Source organism: Gossypium raimondii, chromosome 1 (genome assembly GCF_025698545.1).
Source record: "Gossypium raimondii isolate GPD5lz chromosome 1, ASM2569854v1, whole genome shotgun sequence".
Lineage (NCBI taxonomy): Eukaryota > Viridiplantae > Streptophyta > Magnoliopsida > Malvales > Malvaceae > Gossypium > Gossypium raimondii.
The window spans coordinates 10,620,686-10,644,135 of NC_068565.1; the positions used below are offsets into that span (position 1 = coordinate 10,620,686).

At 33.3% G+C, this 23,450-nt stretch overlaps 2 protein-coding genes and 1 long non-coding RNA gene across 5 annotated transcripts; 2 read left to right on the plus strand and 1 right to left on the minus strand.

Annotated features, from left to right (window-relative positions):
- The first annotated feature begins 8,529 nt into the window (after positions 1 to 8,529).
- On the plus strand, positions 8,530 to 10,401 carry LOC105781748 (two-pore potassium channel 1). Of its 2 annotated transcripts, none has more exons than XM_012606260.2 (3): positions 8,530 to 8,697; positions 9,065 to 10,004; positions 10,091 to 10,401. In XM_012606260.2, the coding sequence occupies exons 2-3, from the start codon at positions 9,103 to 9,105 to the stop codon at positions 10,254 to 10,256; spliced, it is 1,068 nt and encodes a 355-aa protein (XP_012461714.1). In that variant the 5' UTR covers positions 8,530 to 8,697; positions 9,065 to 9,102; the 3' UTR covers positions 10,257 to 10,401. The 2 variants fall into 2 exon arrangements, with proteins under 2 accessions (XP_012461714.1, XP_052487610.1); XM_052631650.1 differs by lacking the exon at positions 8,530 to 8,697 and adding an exon at positions 8,765 to 8,947.
- Positions 10,402 to 10,830: 429 nt separating this feature from the next.
- Positions 10,831 to 12,359, plus strand: LOC105781725 (two-pore potassium channel 1). Of its 2 annotated transcripts, none has more exons than XM_012606238.2 (3): positions 10,831 to 10,992; positions 11,152 to 12,017; positions 12,106 to 12,359. In XM_012606238.2, exons 1-3 carry the CDS (start codon positions 10,846 to 10,848, stop codon positions 12,251 to 12,253), a joined length of 1,161 nt encoding a protein of 386 aa, XP_012461692.1. In that variant the 5' UTR covers positions 10,831 to 10,845; the 3' UTR covers positions 12,254 to 12,359. The 2 variants fall into 2 exon arrangements, with proteins under 2 accessions (XP_012461692.1, XP_012461698.1); XM_012606244.2 differs by having other exon boundaries at positions 10,831 to 10,962.
- A 5,131-nt stretch (positions 12,360 to 17,490) lies between these two features.
- Positions 17,491 to 18,097, minus strand: LOC128039282 (uncharacterized). Its single transcript, XR_008193798.1, has 2 exons — positions 17,990 to 18,097; positions 17,491 to 17,707 (listed from the first exon to the last, which is right to left on the minus strand). It is a non-coding gene; the product is annotated as an uncharacterized LOC128039282 (long non-coding RNA).
- Between the last annotated feature and the right edge of the window lie 5,353 nt (positions 18,098 to 23,450).

The window sequence follows — 23,450 nt, forward strand, 5'->3', positions numbered from 1 at the left end:
TATCGATCAATGGTAAAGTGATAAGTGGTAGCCTAGCTACACTTATCGATCAAGGACAAGTGATAAGAGGTCATATGGCAAAGTGAAAGTGAAGTACTCAAATTTCCATAACTGTTCCTTAATTTTGATCAAGGATGGTAAGTGACAAATGGGCCCAAAGGAATTATGGTAAAAGAATAAGTAGTAGTGAGTTTATACCAAGGAACTCACCAAAGATTGTGGTTGATGTGTAAATTTAGTAATGGTGTATATTGTATAAGTGTACAAGTGTTTGGTAAGATTTATGTTTTATGCCTATGAACTTACTAAGCTTTTCTATAAGCTTACATGTGTGTGTTTATTGTTTTGTAGATTAACGATTTATACATTCGGAGGATCGGATCTACATCAAGAATCACACTACCCGGATATACTCCGTAGTTTATGTTAAGCAACTTTTGGATTTATATGGCATGTATAGGGAATTGAAGTAAAAAGTAAATTTGAATGTTATGGTTATGTTAGATATCGAAATATATACATGTTTTAGTTTGAAATGGTTGATTGGTTGAACTTCATTAGTATTTAAATGAAGTAGATGAAATACTGGAATTGGTTGTGATTTGAAATTTGTAGGAAGGTTAGACAATTATAAAGGGTTATATTGAATTTTTTAAAAATTGCAATGGAGCAGTTCTTGGACAGCAGCATTGATGTAACTTTTAAAAATCACCAAAATAGTGGAAATAGAATTAGAAGTTGAGTGAGATATGAAATTAAAGCTGAAAGAGTCTACTTTCATAGGAAAGAAGTGGAGTAAGCAAAAGAATTATATACTTTTAGATATTTGAATTTTAGTGAAACAGGGCAAGAATGTTTTGAAGTCCCTGTTCTGACTTTAGAAATTCATTAAAATTGTACAGAAGGAATTTTGAGTTATAATTTATATGTATAGACTCCTTAATGAGTCTATTTTCAGTAGAAATAAGTTTAATCACCATATGAAGCCTTTAATAAGAGATAATTAAATTTTAGTGATGAGTGGTTAGGATAGTCGATTAGTGAAACAGGGGAGACTTCAACTAATAAACTGTACTAATTGGCTAAAGAAAAAATTCTGAAAAATTTATGGTGAATAGATATATGAGTCTAGTTTTATGGAAAATTTACGGATCTAAATTTCGAGTTTCGTAGCTTGAATTATAATTATTTTAGTGACTGCTGTACAGGAGGACAGCTTTATTATGAATGATGAAATTAAATTTGAAAGTAAATTTTTATGCCCCGAACTTTTAAGTTAAGTCAAGTAACGCCTCATGCTCGACTCCGGCCATGGTCTCGGGTAAGGGGTGTTACATTTTAGTGGTATCAGAGCCCGGTTTAGCCGGTCCTCGGAATATGTGTGAAGTGTAAAGTGTTTAGAAATACATGCCATATAAATCTGTGATAGTGTGATGTGTATGATCCGATCTAATCTTTGTTATTTTTATAGATACTCTCCGATTATAAAGATGTCAAATTTACTTGAACGTACTGATCAAGAAGAAGTTAACAGTAGAGCACAGAATTCTGAACAAAGAGCAAGCAGTGATGTTTCGATTTCCCAAATGCGAGAGCATGAATTAAAGAATATGATTTATGGGATTATGAATCAGTGGTATACTGAAATGAGGCAAGAAAGAAATCAGGCTGAACCACCTCCTCCCCCTATTGCTCCATCGATGGTACCCCCGGTTGCTCCTCCACCTCCTACAACGACTGAATCTAGTAAGCGTTCTCCATTGGAAAGGCTTAGAAAACTTGGAGCCGAAGAATTTCGGGGAAGGACTGATGATGATCCCGTCAAAGCTGAATATTGGTTACAGAGTTTGATAAGAATTTTTAAAGAAATGGCTTGCTCACCAGATGACTATTTGAGATGTGCTGTGTCTCTGTTGAAAGAAGAAGCTTATAGTTGGTGGGAGACGATCGAGGTCAGGTTCCGCAGAGAAAATTTCTTGGAATTTTTCCAAAATGAATTTAAGAAGAAATATGTGGGCGATCGGTATTTGGATAAAAAGAAAAGGAATTTCTCGACCTACTGACGGGAAATAAATCAAGAGTGAATATGAAAGAGAATTTGTCTACCTCAAAAATATGCCCGAGACATTGTACCTCATCAAGAAGAAATGTGTATCCGGTTTGAAGAAGGGTTAAATGATGAAATTAGAATGATGATTGGGGTAATGAAATACGAGAGTTCATTGCTCACGTATCGTGCTCAAAAGCTTGAAGAAGTATACAACGAAAAATGCAATGGATCGAAAAAGTAAAGAGCCATTCAAAAGAGGTGCTTCTAAGTCATTTTCGATTTTCCTGAAGAAATCTAGAGAAGAAATTAATCGAACTACATCGATTGTCGGGAGATCGGCAGAGATAGACCAAGACAATCGATTTCGTGGTATTCGATAGACCAGTAGCAAGTGTGCAAAGGTTCGAATGCTTCACGACCTAAGTGTCAATATTGTGGAAGATATCATTTCGAGAATGCATGACTAAGATGGGGCTTGTTATAAATGTGGGCTACCGATCATCTTATTCGAGATTGTCCCCACGCAAAAAGATGAAGTGGAACAGAAGAGATACAGAGAACCATTCCTCAAAGAAGTAGACGTTCGGGCGGAGCGAAGGTTACTGTGGACTACCCGTTCGGGTACGAGGAATCGGTTGGTCGATCGAGAATAGAGCACCAAAGACGCACTCCTCGCCATTCGAGCAAGGGAAGAAGCTACGGCTCTGATGTAATTGCTTGTACTTTCTATCTTTATGATGTTATTGTTTATGCATTGATAGACCCTGGATCTACTCATTCATATATTTGCACTATGTTAGCATCTGAAAATAATTTATCTGTTGAGTCCACTGAATTTGATATACAAGTTACAAATCCATTAGGTCATAGTGTGATGGTTAATTTAATATGTCGTAATTGTCCACTGAAAGTGAAAGGCTATGAATTCCCCGCTAATTTGATGTTGTTACCCTTTCGGGAATTTGACATTATTCTGGGGATGGACTGGTTAATGAGGCACGATGCGGTGGTGAATTGTCGTGATAAGCAAATCAGTTTGAAATGTCAAACAGGAGATGTAATCTCAGTTGGGTCAGAAAATATGGGTGATACAGTCAGAATTATTTCAGCTCTCTCTGCTCAGAGATTATTACGCAAAGGCAATGAAGCATTCTTGGCCTATATCCTTGATACTCGGGGTTCTGATTTAAAGCTCAAACAAGTGCCAGTGGTGAATGAATTTCCTGATGTGTTCCCTGAAGAGTTACCCGGTCTACCACCTGATAGAGAAGTTGAATTTGTAATTGATGTGATTCCCGGAACAACTCCTATATCAATGACACCGTACAGAATGGCTCCAGCGGAATTAAAAGAGTTGAAGGCGCGATGCGGAGTTATTAGATAAAGGGTTCATCGAATCGAGTATGTCGCCTGGGTGCACCTGTCTTGTTTGTGAAAAGAAGGATGGTTCTTTAAGACGTGTATAGATTACGAGCGTTGAATAAGGTAACAGAAAGAATAAATATCCTTTGCCTCGTATTGATGATCTGTTTGATCGGTTGAAAGGTGCTGCAAGATTTTCCAAGATAGACCTTCGATCCGGTATTATCGTTGAAAGTTAAAGAGTGTGATGTGTCAAAACGCCTTAGAACTCGATATGGTCATTATGAATTTTGGTGGTGCCATTTGGTTTAACCAATGCTCCTGCTGCTTTTATGGATTTGATGAATAGAATTTTTCAGTCATATTTGGATAGATTTGTGGTTGTGTTCATTGACGATGTATTGATTTATTCAAAGACGAGTCCGAACATGCACAACATCTAAGGATTGTATTACGACTTTACGGAGAAAGCAGTTATATGCGAAATTCAAAGAAATGTGAATTTTGGCTTCGAAGTTGCGTTTTTGGGTCATATAGTATCACCGATGGAATAAGAGTGGATCCAAGTAAGATAGCGGTGGTAAATTGGAAAGTTCCAAAGAATGTTATCAAGTACGAGCTTTCTAGGATTGGCGTGTTATTATCGCCGATTTGTCAAAGATTTCTCAATGATTACCTTACCGTTGACTCGATTACTACAAAAGAATGTTGAATTTATATGGTCGCATTAATGTCGCAGAGTTTCGATCGGTTGAAAAGATGTTGACAGAGGCTCCAGTGTTGACTCAACCGAATCCAGGCGTACTGCTTGTAGTATATAGTGATGCGTCTCGAGTGGTTTGGGTTGTGTACTTATGCGGTCAGAAAAGTGGTGGCATATGCTTCCGACAACCGAAACCGCACGAGAAGAATTATCCTACACATGATTTGGAATTGGCGTGATCGTGTTTGCTTTGAAAATATGGAGACACTACTTATATGGTGAGAAATGTTACGTGTATACCGATCATAAAAGCTTGAAGTATTTAATGACTCGAAAGAGTTAAATTTGAGATGAGACGATGGTTAGAGTTGTTGAAAGATTATGATCTTGTCATTGACTATCACCGTGGAAAGCAAATGTCGTAGCGAGATGCACTTAGTCGAAATCATCATTATTTGCATTACGGGCATTGAGTGCTCATTTATCTATTAATGAGGATGGTTCTATACTAGCGAATTAAAAGCTAAACTGTGTTCTTTCAACGGATTCGGGAATTACAAGATGAAGACCCAAAATTGATGCTAAAACGACGATGGTTCAAAATGAGTTAAGCTCGAATACTCCATTGATGAAAATGGTATGTTATATTATCGCAATAGAATATGTGTTCCAAATAATTTAGACTTGAAAATGATATTTTATCGAGGCTCACAAGAGTATGTGTTCTATTCACCGGGAGTACAAAATGTATTGTGATTTGAAGAAAATGTATTGGTGGCACGGAATGAAACGGAAATCTGTGAATATGTAGCAAGATGTTTGATTTGTCAACAGTGAAAGTCGAGCATCAAGTGCCGAAGTGGTTGTTATGACCCATTATGATTCCAGTGGAAATGGGAACATGTTACGATGGATTTTGTATCCGGATTACCAAGAACTCCAAAGAAGAAAGATTCGATATGGGTGATTGTTGATCGGTTAACTAAGTCGGCACATTTTATTCCAATGTAATGCATTATCGACTTGAAAAGTTAAGCGGAGTTATATGTGTCTCGAGATAGTGAGGTTACATGGGTACCGATATCTATTATTTCGGATCGAGATCCGAGATTTACCTCGAGATTTTGGAGTAAATTACAGGAGGCTCTGGGCACCAAATTAAATTTCAAAGACGACTTTTCATCCCCAGCATGGATGGGCGATCGAGCGAGTGATTGATTTTAGAAGATATGTTAAGGTGTTGTATACTTGAGTTCTATGGCAAATGGAAAGGTATTTACCTTTAGCGAATTTGCTTATAATAATAGTTATCAAACTAGTATTAAAATGGCACCGCTTGAAGCTCAGATGGAAGAAAGTGTAGAACTCCATTATATTGGACTGAATTAAGTGAATCAAACCGGTGGGAGTGGACTTGATTCGGAAATCAAGAAAAGTTCAGATTATTCGAGATTGTTTAAAACGCCTCCGATCGGCAAAAATCATATGCAGATTTGAAGAGAAGGGATATAGAGTTTAGTGTGGGTGATCGTGTATTTTGAAAGTGTCACCGTGGAAGAAAGTTTTGCGTTAAGAAAAGGAAAACTCATTACGATTTATCGGTAGTATGAAATCATTGAAAGAATCGGTCCCAGAGCTTATAGATTGGCTTTGCCGGGAACTTGAAAATATTCATAATGTGTTTCATGTGTCTATGTTGAGACGGTATAGATCAGATCCATCACATGTAATTCCTCATACGGAAATAGAGCTCCAACCTGACATGACTTATTCAGAGGAACCGGTGAAAATTTTAGCTCGGGAGGTTAAAGAGTTGAGGAATAAACGTGTACCACTAGTTAAGGTGTTATGGAATCGACATGGATCTGAGGAGGCAACCTGGGAAACGGAGGAATTGATGAGATTTCAGTATCCGAATTTCCAGGTACGAAATTTCGGGGACGAAATTTCCTAAAAGGGGGGGAGAGTTTTCACTTTTGTCTTTGTTTTAAATGTTTAATTTGTTAAGTTTCCAATTTTGCCCCTGTTTCTCCTTACATTCTGCTGATTTTTCTTACCCAACCGTCCAGCCCATATAATTTGGGCCTAATAGCCTTTTAAATCCCTCCACTTTAGTCACTTAAGCTATTTAATCCCAATTTAACAAATTTTACACTATTCCCAATTTAGTCCTTTTTAGTTAATTAACTATCCAAACGTTAAAATTTTCTAACGAAACTTTAATACCAACTCAATGACACTCTATAAATATTTCTAAAATATTTATGGCTCGGTTTAAAATCTTGAGGTCTCGATACCTCGTTTTTTTTATTTTAATTATTTTAATATTTATTCCTAGTACACTATTCACTATTTCAAAAATTTTCCTAACTTCACATTTAACTTATACTTACTAAATTTATAATATTTTCTACTCGTTTGTCAAATTTAGTGATCTCGAATCACCATTCCGACACCACTAAAAATTCAGGCTATTACAAATGATATTTTCGTAATTTCCTAATCGGATTGATGACTCGGTTGAGGGTGACACTACCAACTCAGTATAACACTTAATAAATAGTATAGATAATACTAGAAAATAACATATAATAAACAATGAAATGTATGGTTTGAAACTAATTAATCATGAAAATACATGAAATATGGACGATATTAAAATAAAAAATGGATTAAATTATGAGTAAAACGAAATTTAAACACATGAATACATCAAATAAGCAATACTAAATGCACTGCAATTATTTATCATGGTTTTGTCGAGTTAGTATCAAGTCAACTTGTGACACCAACTCGTAACAATATTACTAATATATAGAACGATGAAGATAATAACTTGTGCACATTAAAATAAAATGTATAAAACATATTAAAATGAAATTTTGGTTGAGTGGTGAAATTAAAGTTTTAATAATTCAATTGTTGCAAGTTCAACTATATATGTATTTTTATTGGTTTTGTTAAAATGAAAAGGCTAAAACACCGAACAAGGTAATTTATCATACCCAACAATGTGCTAAGGAAATAGTTGGTTCACATAATGTAATATTGGTAATACGATTATTGAAATATAATATTACTTAGTATATCATCGAATATGTTATATTATTTTATTTGGTTGATTTGAATGATGAATTACTTAAAAGAATAATTTATACTAAATTGTCCTCAAATTTTTTTATTGTTTATTATGCAAATGTTGAAGCTTATAATATTTTATTTTGTGGATAAATGAATACATTTTCTATTAAATTTATTTTATATGGAAAAATGAAATTGAAGAGAAACCATAAACAACTAAGACTTATTTTGATAAGAAAACAAAGAAGAAAAACACTTTATTTTTATAGTTAAAGATAAATTTGATTAAAATGATTAAAAGGAATGGTGAATTGTTACAAGAGTAATATTTTTAGGTATAGATATAATATAATATAATATAATAAATTAAATTAAATGTTAATTTTCTTAAACTTATAATAAATAAATATAGTTGAAATGTTGTTTGAATAATATATCAAAAACTAATTAACTTGATTCATTATATTATATTATTATTTGGTTGCGGCTTAAATTAAATGAATTAAAGTTGTTACAAATAGAATAAATTGTTAAAAATGTCAATGTAAGATTATGTGAGGAAGAGTTAGTATTGAGATTATCACTTATATCCCGTGTATCTACACACTTTTGGAAATATAAGAATATCAAGATAATATTTGAAATTCAAACCTAAAAACTAGAATTTCACATTATTTTTGTGAATGTTATATTCTTTGAACTAAAAGCACACTAAGTAACTTTAGATCCCGCTAATCTAGGGTATTTTCACATGTTTGAAACTTCATATTATTTTCAAAGTTTTTAGAATTGGATGGGTGGTCAAACTGATCAGATCACTGGTTCTCGATCTGGCGATTTGTTTAGTCTAATTGAATAAATTATTTAAAAAATCACAAATATTACAAAAAACCAGTTCAATCAATTTTTTATCGTGATTCAACGAGTTTACAAGAAAACTGGTCCAACCTCTTTATTCCTAATCAGTATCTCAACTGATACCAAATTCAACCAATCCGGTACTGAAAACAATGATTATTTTCATATCATGTTAGTATTCTTATTATGTACTATAAATTAATTTTGTTATAACGATTAAATTTAGAGAAAATTTGATCTTACTTATTTAGTGGTGCACAACTTTTGCACACTTACAATGTTATGAATCTAGATACGTAATTGATCTTATACAATTTTTATGTATTTGTATGATGTTGAAATTATTGTTAATTACTTTAAAAAATTTATATTATATCCGATTTATCTCATATTTCATATCTATTATATACTAATTTAAATTTATCTCTATGTAAAATAATGCGTTCACATTCACATCTTTCCCCTTCTATCACTCAAAGCAGTGCAGTGCCACGTTTTGGCCAAAAAATAGCCACAAAAAACGACAAAAACACCAACAGTCAACTGATAGAAACTTGGGATTTGGATCTTCTTACAAATTCCAAAAGCTTCTGCTATCCTAATTCTTCTCCACCGATTTGCTTCCAAGAACACGTTCTCCAAGGTATGTCTCTACTAATATCTCATTCTCCTGCTGCTTCTTTGTTTGTATTGGTTCTCAGCTTTTATCATACATAATTTGCATGAAAAACATGACCTTTAAACATAGATCTCATAGATCTTGGCCAGTCCACAGTGTTTCACATTGAACTCAATGCGGATAATTCTCTCAAGTTTCAATTTCGGTTCTTCTAGTTACTTAATTGGAATCATCTTTGTTTCTGGTTGTATAAGAGTGAAATTCCAGATTCGGTGTAAGAACATGGAAACAAAAACTACAAAGAGATCACACGATAATCTGCAAATCAAAGATTCTCTTCTCCCTTGACTCCCCTTTGCTTAGTTTAAATTTATTTAATTTTCTCTTGCAGGGTTTCTGGTAGTGATCTATGTCTGCTGAATCTTCCTAATGGCCTGCAACGATGAAAACGAGCCTTTGCTATCAGGATTAGCGACTCCAAGAACTCAAAAGACTAATGGGGATAGACCTAAGAAGAGAAGGTTTCGACGAGTTAGGAGTGCTCCTTTTGCAGATTTTGTTCCTACTGATGGTAATAGAGAAGCTGCACTTCCACGTTCCGGGTCCATTTTCGGGAGACTTAATCCGAGTCTTAAGAAGGTAGCTCTATTTTTGACGTTATACATGGGTTTAGGCACCATTTGCTTTTATACAGCCAGGACCCAAATCAAAGGGGACAAAACAAATGGAATTCTTGATGCTCTTTATTTTTGTGTTGTTACAATGACCACTGTTGGATATGGAGACCTTGTTCCTAACAGCGACCTCGCAAAACTACTAGCCTGTGCCTTTGTCTTCACGGGAATGGCTCTGGTCGGACTTGTACTGACCAAAGCTGCTGACTACTTGGCGGAGAAGCAAGAAATATTGCTGGTTAAAGCTTTACACATGAATCAAAAAGTTGGTGAACTTCAAGTTCTTAAGGAGATTGAAACTAATAGGGTGAAATACAAGTTTTATACAACACTAATCATTCTTGTTGTGCTTATATTAACCGGGACCATCTTCCTATATGAAGTTGAGAATTTAGGCCTAGTCGATTCGTTCTACTGCGTTTGTTCTACCATTACAACCTTGGGATATGGAGATAAAAGCTTCTCAACCGAAGGAGGTCGTATTTTTGCTGTGTTTTGGATATTAGCTAGCACTATCTGCTTGGCTCAGTGTTTTCTCTATGTTGCTGAGGTAAATACAGAGAACAGACAAAGAGCACTGGTGAAATGGGTTCTTAGTCGAAGAACAACAAATGTAGATTTGGAGGCTGCTGATATTGATGATGATGGAGTTGTTGGGTATGTATTTGCAGATTATTAACTCAGATTCTGTGATCTGATCTCCTGTTTGCAAATTCTCATTTCCTAATGCTTTCTTTTTGCAGAGCTGCTGAGTTTGTTCTATTCAAACTTAAAGAAATGGGGAAGATTTGCCAACAAGATATCTCAGTTATCATGGAGGAATTCGAGAATCTAGATGTTGACCAGTCCGGAACCTTGTCTGTATCTGATATATCTGAAGCTCAATCTGTTGAAACTAGGATGCCATAGAAACACTACATAGAATGAAATGTTACTATTAGCCAACAACAACTATTAGGAGGAAGTAGGCGAATGATCTTAATCTTACGACTATTATCTAAACCTGTAATACCAACTTTTAATCATTTATAGATCACTATTTTGAGTTATTGAAGTTGGTTGTTGCGTAAATCAAAAGCTTGCTATTTAAACAAGAGACTAATCTATACAAGTTCTCAAACTTTTAAGGCAAGCAGTTTCATGCTCTGAAATGTGTATGATAAGCTATGTTTCAATTATTCAACTTCAATAACACAGCTCAAGCAATTGTGATCGAGAATAAACCTTTTTCTGTGTGTATTTTAAGTCTGAAGTGTTACCTCTGATCAGCATATTTACGGCTAATATCCTCTGCAGAAACATAAATTTGTAGATTAATTTCACTCACCTTTTATATACGTAGACTTGGGTTACACTCATCAAATGTACAACATTTACTGTATAGTTTTGTTTAAAGGCGAACAATTGAAATTTCCCATTTTGGATGTGCATATGAAATTTCCCATAACCTAAGCACATAAATAAAAGAAGGGAAAACAAACAAAAAGTATTTATATCCATGCAACAGCAAACGACATCAGCTTGGATCTTCCAGGAACTTTCCAGTGTATTTGAGAACCAAATTCCCTCTACATATAAGCACTTTTATATTGACTTGCAAACTTACTTCCCTCTGGTAAGTCTCTTCTTTCCCTACTTCCCTCTGGTAAGTCTCTTCATTCCGAGGTCTTCATTTCGAGCTTGTTAGTGATGAACCTAAGCTTAATACCAGATTAGTTTCAATAGCTGAATGTTATGTTTACTAATAATTTTCTATGTGATTTCATTATAACAATGAAATTTTATGTTGTAATGCTTCTTGCAGGTAGTAGTCTTCATGCTGGATCACTTCTACTCAATCATTTCGATGACTTCCAATGACGAAAAGGCTCTCAAGAAAAGAAGCATTCAGGGCTGCAAAGCTACTTTGGTAGCCGCAAAATGTGCCCCTCCAGAAGCCCTCCGGGCCGGTTACCCTGATCTTAAGCGGCTTGGCACGTACTTTGGTATCTACTTGGGTGTTGGAACTGTAATCTTTTACGCATTGAAGAATGACATCAGAGGCCATAAAACAATCGATTTCATTGATTCACTTTACTTATGTGTGGTGACAATGACCACAGTTGGTTACGGAGACCTTGTCCCTCACTCTTACAATGCACAACTAGTATGCATTTTTTTCATAACCGTAGGGATGTGTCTGTTCGGAATAGCAGTGAAAATCGCTGCAAAGTACTTGGTTGTGAAACAACAAATGGTGATGGTCAATGCCCTCCGCATGTCACGAAAAATCGGTCCGGTGGAAGCCCTTAAAGAGATTGAAAGCGTCAAAATAGATTACAATAAGCTCAAGATCTCCTTGATCGCTATGGCGGGGCATTATGTCATTGGGATCTTGGTTCTACTCACCATCGAAGGAATGGACTTCACCGATGCCATCTACTGTGCATTTACAACCATGACAACCACAGGCTTCGGAGACGAGACCTTCCAAGAACTATTCGGTCGTATGTTTGCTGTATTTTGGATTTCGACCGGAACTTCCTGTGTAGGCCAGCTATTTCTCTACATTGCAGAGATATACACCGATATCGAAACAAAGAAACTGGCGAAACAGGTAATTAGCAACAACATTATAGCCAAGACAGACCTGGAGGCAGCTGATGATATTAAGGATGGCAAGGTTTATGGGTAAGATTTACTTAATTGCTGAAAGAATTCCCCATAAAATCACTTCAATAACACAAGTAACATTTGCTTATTAATTTATTTTTGACAGGGCCGCTGATATGATCTTATATAAGCTAAAAGAAAAAGGAAAGATCAAACAAGATGATATTTCAGTTGCCATGAAGGATCTGAATGACGTGATCAAGGACGTTGATGTTGATGATGTAACTCCACCAAAATCAGCTCAAGAGAAGTGATTATAATGGCATCAGAGACAAGACAATACTGTATTAGTGGTATTTGGAATAACGTTTTCAAGTAATTTGATTGAATAATAAATATAATGATGGATTTATACTATAATCCAATACAGCCAAGCCAAAAGTTGAATGATTGAATGAGTTTAAAGAAAAGGGACACATATATCTATACAGTGGGTCCCAATAACTTTGAATTTTCTGGTGGTCTCAACAACCGGGGAGGGGACCTTATTGCTCCCCAGTTAACCCCATAAACAAACCTTCCATATTTGGCCCAACGATAGGGAACATAATAAGAACGATAGAGCTAGGTCGTATAATATAATCGTCCCGGACCCACGTGACAGCATCAACGTCCCAAATTAAACGTTATGGAATATTAGGGTAAACTTAAATGGTGTATTTTACTATATGCTGCAGTGCTGCAATAATGGAAGTTCTTGCTTGCCATTTGCCAAGAGAATCTAGCACATGGTTTTTGTTAAAGAGTCATTACCCTAATGCTAAACAGTAGATGAGTTCTGATTTAGGTTCTCCTTTAACACTTAAATCGCATAAGTTCAAATCTGTTCATATTAAACTAAAAAAAAAAAAAACAAGTTACAGCAACTAGCAATTAGTTTATTATTATTTTCCTCCCAAACTTTACAGTTCGCAGGATAGGAAATAAAAGAAAAGGGAAAAGGGGTGAAGTTACAGCAGCAGAGAGAGAGAGAGAGAGAGAGAGAGAGAGAGAGAGAGTTAGAGATTACAGTAAAGGCTTGAAAGTTCTACTCAGGCTTGTAACTGGTGTCAACAGCTAGTTGGGGTTGGCCAGCAACGTAGTCAAGGAGGACTTCACCGGCCTTATCTGCCGGATCGGAGTCAGACGCGGCGGTATGAGCAGACGTTTTCCCAAAGAAGATGACAGCAACTAGGAAGAGGGCAGTGGAAAGCAAAAGAGGCCAAAAGTAGGCTAAAATGGTGAGAAAAGAAGGTGCAAAAATGATGAGGGCTGAAAGGGTAAGCGAAAGAGTGAGTATTACGATTATGGGGTACTTCAACTTTAGCAGCTTTTCCGTGATCTCCATGATCTGAAAGATATGGAAGAATATAAAAGGATGATAAAAGGGGCTTTTTTTGCTGTTGTTTTCAGGGGGAGAGGAGGAAGTGGTGAGTGGTGACTCAAGTGATAGATTCTCTCAAGCGGAAAAATAGTGTTTTCCTTTTCAGAGGGAGGAGAATGTGTTTAGTGTAAAACTTTGGGCTTATTAAGGAAGTTATATGAAAACTTATTTAATACGATGGTATTTTTTTTATTATTTATATTAAGGTAAATTACACTAAGTAGTCACTCAATTATTTTTATTTTTGTCACCTAATTATGTAAAATTATAAAATAATTATTCAACTATTTAATTTTGTCTTTTTTAGTTAACTCAAGCTTTTAAAATTGACATAACAACAACTTTAACCCTCAATATTTATACATTGTGTTAACTTAATCTTAATTCTAAGAAAATGAATAGTTGAATGTCCATTTTGTAACTTTAAAAGCTGCCATTGTTAGCCACTAGTGACTAAAAAGAGAAAATTGAATAATTGGGTGTCTATTTTATAATTTTTCATAGTTGAGTGATCAAAAAAATACTAATAATTGGGTGACTACTAATGTTGTTTACCCATTTATTAAAATAAGTTTAAGAGAATGTTATTTTTTTTAAAGGCGGTATTTATAAGCCCTCAAACTTTTTCAAAAAAATCAATTAAACCTTCAAACTTTTTGCATCTCATTTGAGCTCCTAAACTAACAAAGTTGACCAAATAGGACCTTTGATTGCCATTGATCGTTAGTATTTAATGACAACGCAAATGCAACTATTAATTGATGCCATGTTAGCACATTTATTAACGTGGCAGTGCTACGTCATTGTCAAATGCTAATGTGGTAATGCAATGTTATCATTGAGTGTTGATGTGGTAATGCCACATCACCATCAATTAAAAAATAAAAATTATTTTAAAAATAAGTACACAGTGAATCTAAAAAAATTGTTGTCCAAATACATTATGAAATTTAAAAAGATTTTTAAAAAATTGAAATTTATAAAAATTATTATTAAAATTTAATTAAAAATCATAAAGTTTACAAAAGATCATTATTTTTATATTTTAAATAAAAAATAACATCAACAACTTATATCATAAAATCAATATTAATAATATTTTTGTTATATTTTTGTAATACCCGTTACCCGAGACCATCGTTGGAATCGAGTACGAGATGTCATCCAACTTAACTTACCAATTCTGAGCATAAAAATTTGCTTTTAAAATTAAATTCACTGTTTATAACAAAACTGTCCACCTGCGCGACTGTCACTAATTTAATTATATCTTGAGTTACGAAACTCAAAATTTAAATCCGTAAATTTTTCCTGAAACTAGACACATATACCTTATTACCATAAAAGTTTTAGAATTTTTGGTTTAGCCAATTAGTACAGTTTATTCATTAAAGTCTCCCCTGTTTCACTACTTGACAGTTCTGACCTCCTGGCACTAAAAATCAATTATCTCATTGTACAGAATTCATATAAGGTTATCATTTATTTATTTTGAAAATAGACTCACTAAGGAATCTAGAAATATAAATTATGACCTATAATTATTTCTGTGCAATTTATAATGATTTTCTGAAGTCAGAACAGGGGACTTTAAAAACTATTCTGACCCTGTCACACTAAAATTCAAATATCTCAAAATATAAAACTCCTTTGCCTATACCGTTTCTTTTATGTAAAAATAGACTTGATAAGATTTAATTCTATATATCATTCACTCTCTAATTCCATTTTTACTATTTATGGTGATTTTTCACATTCACGTCACTGCTGCTGTCAAAGAAACTGCTTCTTTGTATTAACTACCATTTACCATATATAACACCCAAACATAATCTTTACTAACCATTTCAATAGCTAATCTTAGCCATATCATATGAACATACTCAAAATGATTAAGAATCTATATATGCCATAGTTTTAAACGTTCTGAAAAACACATAATACCGAGATGGATGATAGTGTGATACGAGCTCCGACGATCCCCAATTCGAGCAAGCTCAAATTACTATAAAACAAAGGAAAGGAGAAAATGTGTAAGCTACAAATAGCTTAGTAAGTTACATGTAAACAATAAGTACTCATTTAATAACTAACACTTTTAACATATAACTAATCAAAACATTTCTTAGCAATTTCAATCACTTACACATGCACAATCTTACCAATTCACTTGCATATACATTTTCACACTTAACATTTATCACATATGCTCAATTCTTTCAATTGTACCTGCATACACACTTCATTTCATATTCACTTTAACTCATTATTAATCCCGTTGAACACTCGGAATATACACAGATACGTAGAGATTTAGCACATAAGTGCCACAATCGATATGTAGCCGGTTACCATCGATATGTAGTCGTAGCTACCATCGATATGTAGCCGGTTACCATCGATATGTAGCCGGCTACCACCGATCAATAACACCGAAATGTCCACGGCCTCGCTCACACAAGCTGTCAGGTGTCTGCAACACATGCTAGATCACCCAGCACCCGAGACTCACTGTAACACTGTAACACTGATCTCTAGTGACATGTCACTTGTATCCACTTCTATTCCTAAGTTCAACCGGGAATTTACACTTAACACTTTATTTTCAACACTTTATCACTTGAATAATTCATGAATAATTTTCCTTCCACATTGAATATTAATTCACATATCAAATATAATTCACAATTTATAAAAATATAACTATTATTTACACGTAACTTACCTCAGATGCAAAACGACTATTTTTGTAACTTAGTCGATAACCTTCTCTTTTCCTCGATCACTTCCACTATTCCTTCTTTCTTGATCTATATTAACACAATTTAATACATTTTATCAACATTCCATTCAAATACAATTCATACACAACATTTTGGCAAATTTACATTTTTCCCCATAACTTTTCAAAAATGACACTTTTGTCCCAAAACTCGTAAAAATAAAATTCACTAAATTCTTAAATTTCAAACTTCACTAAATCATATTTCATGCTAATAACAGCCCTCAATTTCACAAAATCACAACTTTATGCACACTTTACCATCTTTCACAATTTAGCCATTTTTCAACATTTTCATCAAAATTCATCTAGTAAAACTTGTAATTAACACTTCAAACATTCATTATCTGACATCACTAATCAATTTACAATTATATCATGAATGAGTCAATTTTTAAACTTTAATTTCATTTAAATTAAATGGTAGAAACATGAAATTCAAGCTTCAATAAGCATAAAAATACGAAAATAATTAAAAACGGGGTAAGAAATCACTTACAATTGAGCTTGGAAAAATCAAGAACCCTAGCTATGGTGACATGAATTTTTTTGGCAGCAAAGGTTTGATTTTGAAGAAGATGGACACTTATTTTCACTTTATTTTGTCTTTTATTCAATTTGGACAAAAATACCCTTAACCCATTACTTAGATATTTTTCTAGAATTATCCTTTTGTGTCCATATCACTGATTTATGGTCTAATTGCCACATAAACACTTCCAATTTCATGCAATAATTCAATTAAGTCATTTAATCATTAATTAGACAGACTTTGCATTTTTCTCAATTTAGTCCTAAAAATTTAATTAGGCACTAAATCATTAAAATTTCCTTCCATATTTTCACACAATATTTCAATCAATCGGAAATTAATAAAACTTTATAAAATTAAACTATTTCACTTCGAATTTGTGGTTACGAAACCACTATTCCGATTAGGCCCTATTTCGGGCTATCACAATTTTGTCTTTCATTTTTCATTTTGCGCAAGTTATATTAGTCAAATAATTTAATAAAAATTTGAAAAAACTTATTTTTTTATGAAATTTTATAAAAAGGCAATTTATTTTTTATAAAATTTTATGGTTTGTAATTAATTTATAACTATTTTTATAAATTATTTTTCTAATTTTTATGGCAAAATGGTCCAAAAATTCAACGGCCATATTGCAATCGTTAGATTCCAATGGTCATACGACCATATTGTAACGGTCAGATTCCAACAACCATGTTGTAACGGTCAGATTCCAACAACCATATTGTAATGGTAAGATTTTTGCATTACCAACATTCCCTCACTAATGTAAAAGAAATAAAGATTTTTTAAAAGACAAGACAAAGAGCAATAGCAAAATTAGTCGCTTAAGTACTAGTGTACAAGCCCAAATATGCTCGGGCCCAAAAAAAATTAACCCTAATTACAGGCCCAAAATAATGACAGCCCAACAAGCCCAAAGCTTAACCAATTTTCAGCCAAATCAGAAACCCTAGAGCAGCTTGCGCCGCAACTACTGCCCTCTACGCACGCCACACCTCCGCAAACGCCGCTCCTCAAGCACGTACCTGCAACAAGCGAAGGAGAAGAGCAAAAATCGAGCCAACAAACAACTGAATAGATTTATTTGGATTTGTTTTTCTTTTCCATTTTCGGCTATAAAAGGCCAATATTTTCAGTGTAAATGGGGGGAATTTTGGAGTGTTAAAAAATATGAAAATAGAGAGAAAATACGGAGATTACAAAGGGTTTTTTTCGAAGGTGAATCGTGTTTTTTTTTCATTTTTCCATTCTTTTTTATTTTTTATTTATTTTTAATTTAAAATATAAAGAAGGGAGGAAGGACTTACCTCTCTCGCCGGATTCGTCGAGTCGGCGCCATCTCCGTCACAATCGGAGCCTTGGCCGAGGCTGAGCGGCGGCGTATGAGGGTTAAGGAAACCCTAAAGGGGTCTGGTTTCTCCTCTGGAAAGGGAAACCCAAAAGAACAATTTAATTTTCTTTTTTCCCTTTAAAACCTAAAAGATGGACAAAGCATGCGCCGCTTGGTTTTTGGGGTGGGGTCTGCGCATATCAACCTTAAATGGGAGATTTTCACTACTAGTCCCTCCTTTTTGCGATGCGTTTTAATAAAGTCCATTGTTTTTAATTTGGCTCGAATATTTTGCCCGTGTTAGATTTAGTCCAATTCTGCTCAGCGTTTAGGAAGGGCGGGATTAATTCCCTTTTTGACCCTTCATATTATGCGCCTTTTGCAAATATGTCCTTTATTTTAGTTTGCTTTCGTTTTTTTCAGTTTTGTTTTGTTCTCAACTTGATCCTTTGCATTTGTTTTTCTAATTAAATTTAATATTAGTTTGCTATTATTATTATTATTATTATTATTATTATTATTATTATTTGTTATTATTATTAATCTTGTAATCATTATTTTCATATACATACAAACATTTCATTTTTATAATATATATATACTTTTATATTTTTAATTTCAAATTTTTTACTTTTGTAAATAGGTACATACATATACTTCTATATATGTTTTTTATATTATTCTTCATAATTTATTTTTTTCATAAATATAGATATAAATATACATACACATTTTAATTCATATGTACTTCCCGTATTGTATAATTTAAAATATATGTTCATTTTCTATAGTATATATATATTTTATATCTTTTAATTATTATAAACATTTTTATTTTCATATATACTCCGTTATTTATACATGTTGTACATATATATATAAGTATTTAAATGTATACATATTTTCATGATTTACCTATGTATATATACTTATACATTTTTTATTTTGTAAATATATACACATGTGCATACTTTTATATTTTTTTCACGATTTTCAAATACATACATGCATTTTCTATTAGTTTTTGATTGATATATTCCATTCTATCTTTTTATATGTATCCTTGTATATGTGTGTTAAATAAATGTGTACACATATTTGCAAATTTACTTGTATATTGTACTTGTATATATATTTTGTAAATATTTATTCACATATGTTTTAAATTAAAGTTTTTGTTTCATATTGTACATTAACTTTTTAACATACCTTTTGGGAAATATATTTTGGTTTTGCCAAAGCATTAAAATCATCATATTTTTACAAATTTCCAAAATATTTGGCATTCATGATTCTCGAGAAAGATCGTGTCCTAACTTACTGGATTGCGATTATTTTTCGATGAATTTAGAAAGCTAAGTATTTATTTGCAATAAATTCACAAATTTCAAATAAAAGCTTATTCTCGGGAATTCAAAAATGTTGGGTCCTAACTTACTGGTCATGACATTTTTTTTCTCGAAATAAGAATTTTCAAAAGCAAAAGGCAATATTCGGGTATTTTGAAGATTTAAAAACATTGTGCCCTAACTCACTGGGTGTGGTGTTTTATTTCTTTGAAATAAGAATGTCTTATCATTTTAATTCATTCATGAAATAAAAAGTTTCCTTTTAAAATCTTTTCAAATTTTCGACACCAAGGCATTAAAAAAATCAATTTGGTACCAATTTTGGGCGTTACGAGGTGCTAATCCTTCCTCGTATGCGAATCGACTCCGAACCTGCTTTTCTCAAATTTCGCACCAAAATTATTTTTAAGGTGGGCGATCACACCTTAATAAAGGATCGGTGGCGACTCCAGTTTTGTTTTTTAAAGTCGACAACCAAAATTTTTGTTTTCAAAAAACGGTTTCGACAACTAGTATCTATTAGATTGGCACTAATACATAGTGAAATGAGAAATTCTTCTCTTAACAAGTGAATGAGTCTGGAACTTGTTAAAATAAGAGTAAACTCATAACACACGACTAATCTCAAGTCCAATTGTGTTCAGCGATAAATCAACAATTTAGCCAATCTACCTCGGGATGCTGGTAAATGCTCTAGAAAAATGACCCAACGTCTTTCATAGAAGGTGGCTAATCTTTCACACTGACATAGGTGATTCCATCAAGTCTATCTCAATATAGACCATCCAAACCAAGATTATGAAATCATTAAGAGCATTTAATAAGCTCAATCTCTCAGTTTAAATTTTGGTGAATTAATCAAGTCTGTCTCACTAGGATCACCTAAAGCTTAAGATATGAATCCATTAAGAACATTTAGTGGCTCATCCTATAAATTCGGTAAGTTCATCAAGTTCGTCTCAATTGGACCACCCAAACCCTGGGCTATGAACTCATTAAGAGCATCTATCAGTTCATCCTAGAAATTCAATGAATTAATCAAACCCGTCTTAGTAGGACCACCCAAACTCTAGGCTATGAACTCATTAAAAGCAAGGAGCTTATCCTTATGCATGTACATTGTACACCATAGGGATAGGTAAAGATGTACACTATGAGTCCATCCATGGTTTCGTTTGCCCACATTGATCTTAGAAGACTAAGTTAGGTATCCACCATGAATTCCTCAACCAATGGGCTTAAGGCCCATCCCCCTCGACGAATCAAGAACCATTTTCCTACATAACTCCTTTGTTAGTGGATGAGCTAGGTTCATCTCAGATTTTATGTACTCTATGGAAAGTACTCCATTCTTTATGAAGTGTCTCACACATTCATGTTTTATTTGTATATGTTTTTGTTTTTTTTTTTTTGTGTTTTGCCATTATAAGCCTAATTTTGAGCAACACAAATGACTACTTGTGAATCATATAATAAAGACATAGGGATTACATCAAAACTAATAAATTTCTTTGACACTTTCTCAATATTATGAGAATGGTTTAAAGAAAATCCCTTATCTGATTTAGTAACTTTAACCCTTAAGATTACATCTACCTCTCCAAGCTATTCATTTCGAATTTGATTGATAATAAATTTTTTTGTTTCCTTAATGGTTTCTATGTATGTACTAAAAATCAATAAGTCATCCACATATATACTTATGAAAACACAATCTGAATCAAACATTTTTTAGTACACACGTGCATCAGCACCATTGACAACAAAGTCATAACTAAGGATAGTTTTGTGAACTTTCTCATACCATTGTATTGGAGCTTGTTTGAGACCGTACAGAGACTTCTTGAGCCTGCATACTTTATTTTCCTTCCCAAGTGCCACAAAGCCTAAATGTTGCTCCATATAGATTTCCTCATCTAAATCACCATTCAAGAAAATAGTCTTCATATTCGTCTGATGCATAAGTAAATTGTGAATTGAAGCTAAAAGAAGCAAAACACCAATGGTCGAGATATTAGTAACGAGAGAGTATGCAATGAAAAAATCAACTCCAAATTTTTTAGTAAATTCCTTTATAACTATTCTTGCCTTATACCTTTGGTTTGATCCCCCTGGTCTAATTTTCTTTCTAGAAACCTATTTATTAATAATAAGTTTACAGCCTTTAGGCAAGTCCACTAACTTCCAAGTATGATTAGGCATAATAGATTCTAGCTCATTGTTAGCATCTATTCAAAAACTAGAATCAATTGATTTTACAGCTTCATCATATGTTTTTGGATCCTTATCTATTAGAAAAATATGAGCAACGGAATGACTTAATGAGTTTAAGTCAACAATTTTAGTTATAAAATAAGGAAGGAAGTCAGGACCAAAACTAGTTGCAGTTTTCTATCTTTTACTCCACCTAAGTTCATCATCATATTGAGCATCCCTTGCATGTTTACTAGAAGAGGAAGAAGCATGTTCATCTTGCTAGATCTGGTGCCCTAAGTGTAGTATATTCGTTTGTAAACTTATAATTTTTCCGAACAGATTGATTAATAAAATTATTCATGAATTAAATTAATATATGATAAGTGACAAAAGTAACATGCTTTAATCTAGTTCTTCATGTGTTTTTGGATGATTGTTCAATGTGAAATGATGAATTTTATGCTCCTAATCCTTTAAATTCATGTTTCTATACTTAGGAGAGCATTTGGGAGAAAAATAAGCGAAAAATAAGAAAAAATTAGAAAATCGGAGCAAGTTTTAGGAGCCACACGGGCTGGGCATACGAAAGTGTGAGCCACATGGGCTGCCACACGGCCATGTGCTTGACCATGTAGATTTCATGAATCTCATTTTGGACACGTAAAAAAAATAAAATTTTTAGGTTTTCTGGGCATTCTAAAATCTATATATACCAAATATAAGAAGAGGAGAGTAAGTCGTCAAAGAAGATTGAAGAAAACAACTCAGAAAACACCTTTAAAGCTGACTCAGAAGTAGATTTCCATCAAGATTGAAGATCTCCTTTTGATTTCTTTGAATTTTATTATGAGTTTAATTATTTATTGTGGTTATATTGCCTATGAGATGTTTTATTTGCGATTATGAGCTATTTTTTAAATAACTAAGAGAGATGAACCCTATGGTGAATTTTGTCTTTTGATTTCTATTTTACACAATAAATACTTGGATATTATTCTCAATTTTGTGTGCTTCATTCTTGGTTTAATATTTTCGAATTATTAATCCACGTTTGATGTGCTTGAATAAAGGAGGAAATATCCCTGTTTAAGAGTAGATCTAGCATAATTGAGTGGAGTTGCATGCAATCCTAACAATAGGACGACATAAATCTATCGGATTAAAGTCAAATCTAATAGGGGGATCCATAGATCGAGTTAATACGATAATAGGGGTTTTAATTAGAAAGAAATTTCAATTAATCAACCTAGAGTCTGTTGCTCTTAGTCTTGAAAGAGATATTAGTATAATTTAGGGATTTCTACGGATCAAGATGCTAAGTGAAGAAATTGTTTAATTCAGATTGATAATGATAGATGAAATCTAAGTGGATTCTTTCCTGGGTATTGTTTCGCTTATTGGTTGTTAAATGTTTATTTCTTGATTTTTTCTTTGTTGTGTTCTTTAGTTAATTCATTTAGTTAATTATAATTTTAATCAATCACTCTAATTTTCCAATTAAATAATAAAAAGACGGTAATTACTAGTACTTTTAGTCTTCGTGGGAAAGATATTTGTGATAACCGTAGCTATATTATTAATTGATAGATGCATTTGCCTTTGTCAAATTTTTAGTTAGTTTCATGGACATCAATATACTTTGTATTATTTTCCTCACATGGTTTTTGTATATAAAAACAAAGTAGAAGCAAATGTTGCTCATTGATTGTCTAAATGTTTAACTAATACTAAGCGGTTTTACGTGGTCCGATTGTAGTACAAAAAGATAGCTTGTATTAGTAGACGAACCTAAATATGTCATTAACCTAATCGAAAATGAGCAAACCGATTGAAAGACTAGTATGTCATCTATCAAGTCCAATTAGGAGATGCCTTATCTTGGGCATCAAAGCG

Coding starts and splice junctions, on each gene's coding strand:
- LOC105781748 (XM_012606260.2), top strand. CDS start 9,103: ATGGCCTGCAACGATGAAAACGAGCCTTTGCTATCAGGATTAGCGACT. Junction 10,005..10,090: donor GATGATGATGGAGTTGTTGG/GTATGTATTTGC, acceptor TTCTTTTTGCAG/AGCTGCTGAGTTTGTTCTAT.
- LOC105781725 (XM_012606238.2), top strand. CDS start 10,846: ATGCAACAGCAAACGACATCAGCTTGGATCTTCCAGGAACTTTCCAGT. Junction 10,993..11,151: donor TCTTTCCCTACTTCCCTCTG/GTAAGTCTCTTC, acceptor TGCTTCTTGCAG/GTAGTAGTCTTCATGCTGGA. Junction 12,018..12,105: donor AAGGATGGCAAGGTTTATGG/GTAAGATTTACT, acceptor TATTTTTGACAG/GGCCGCTGATATGATCTTAT.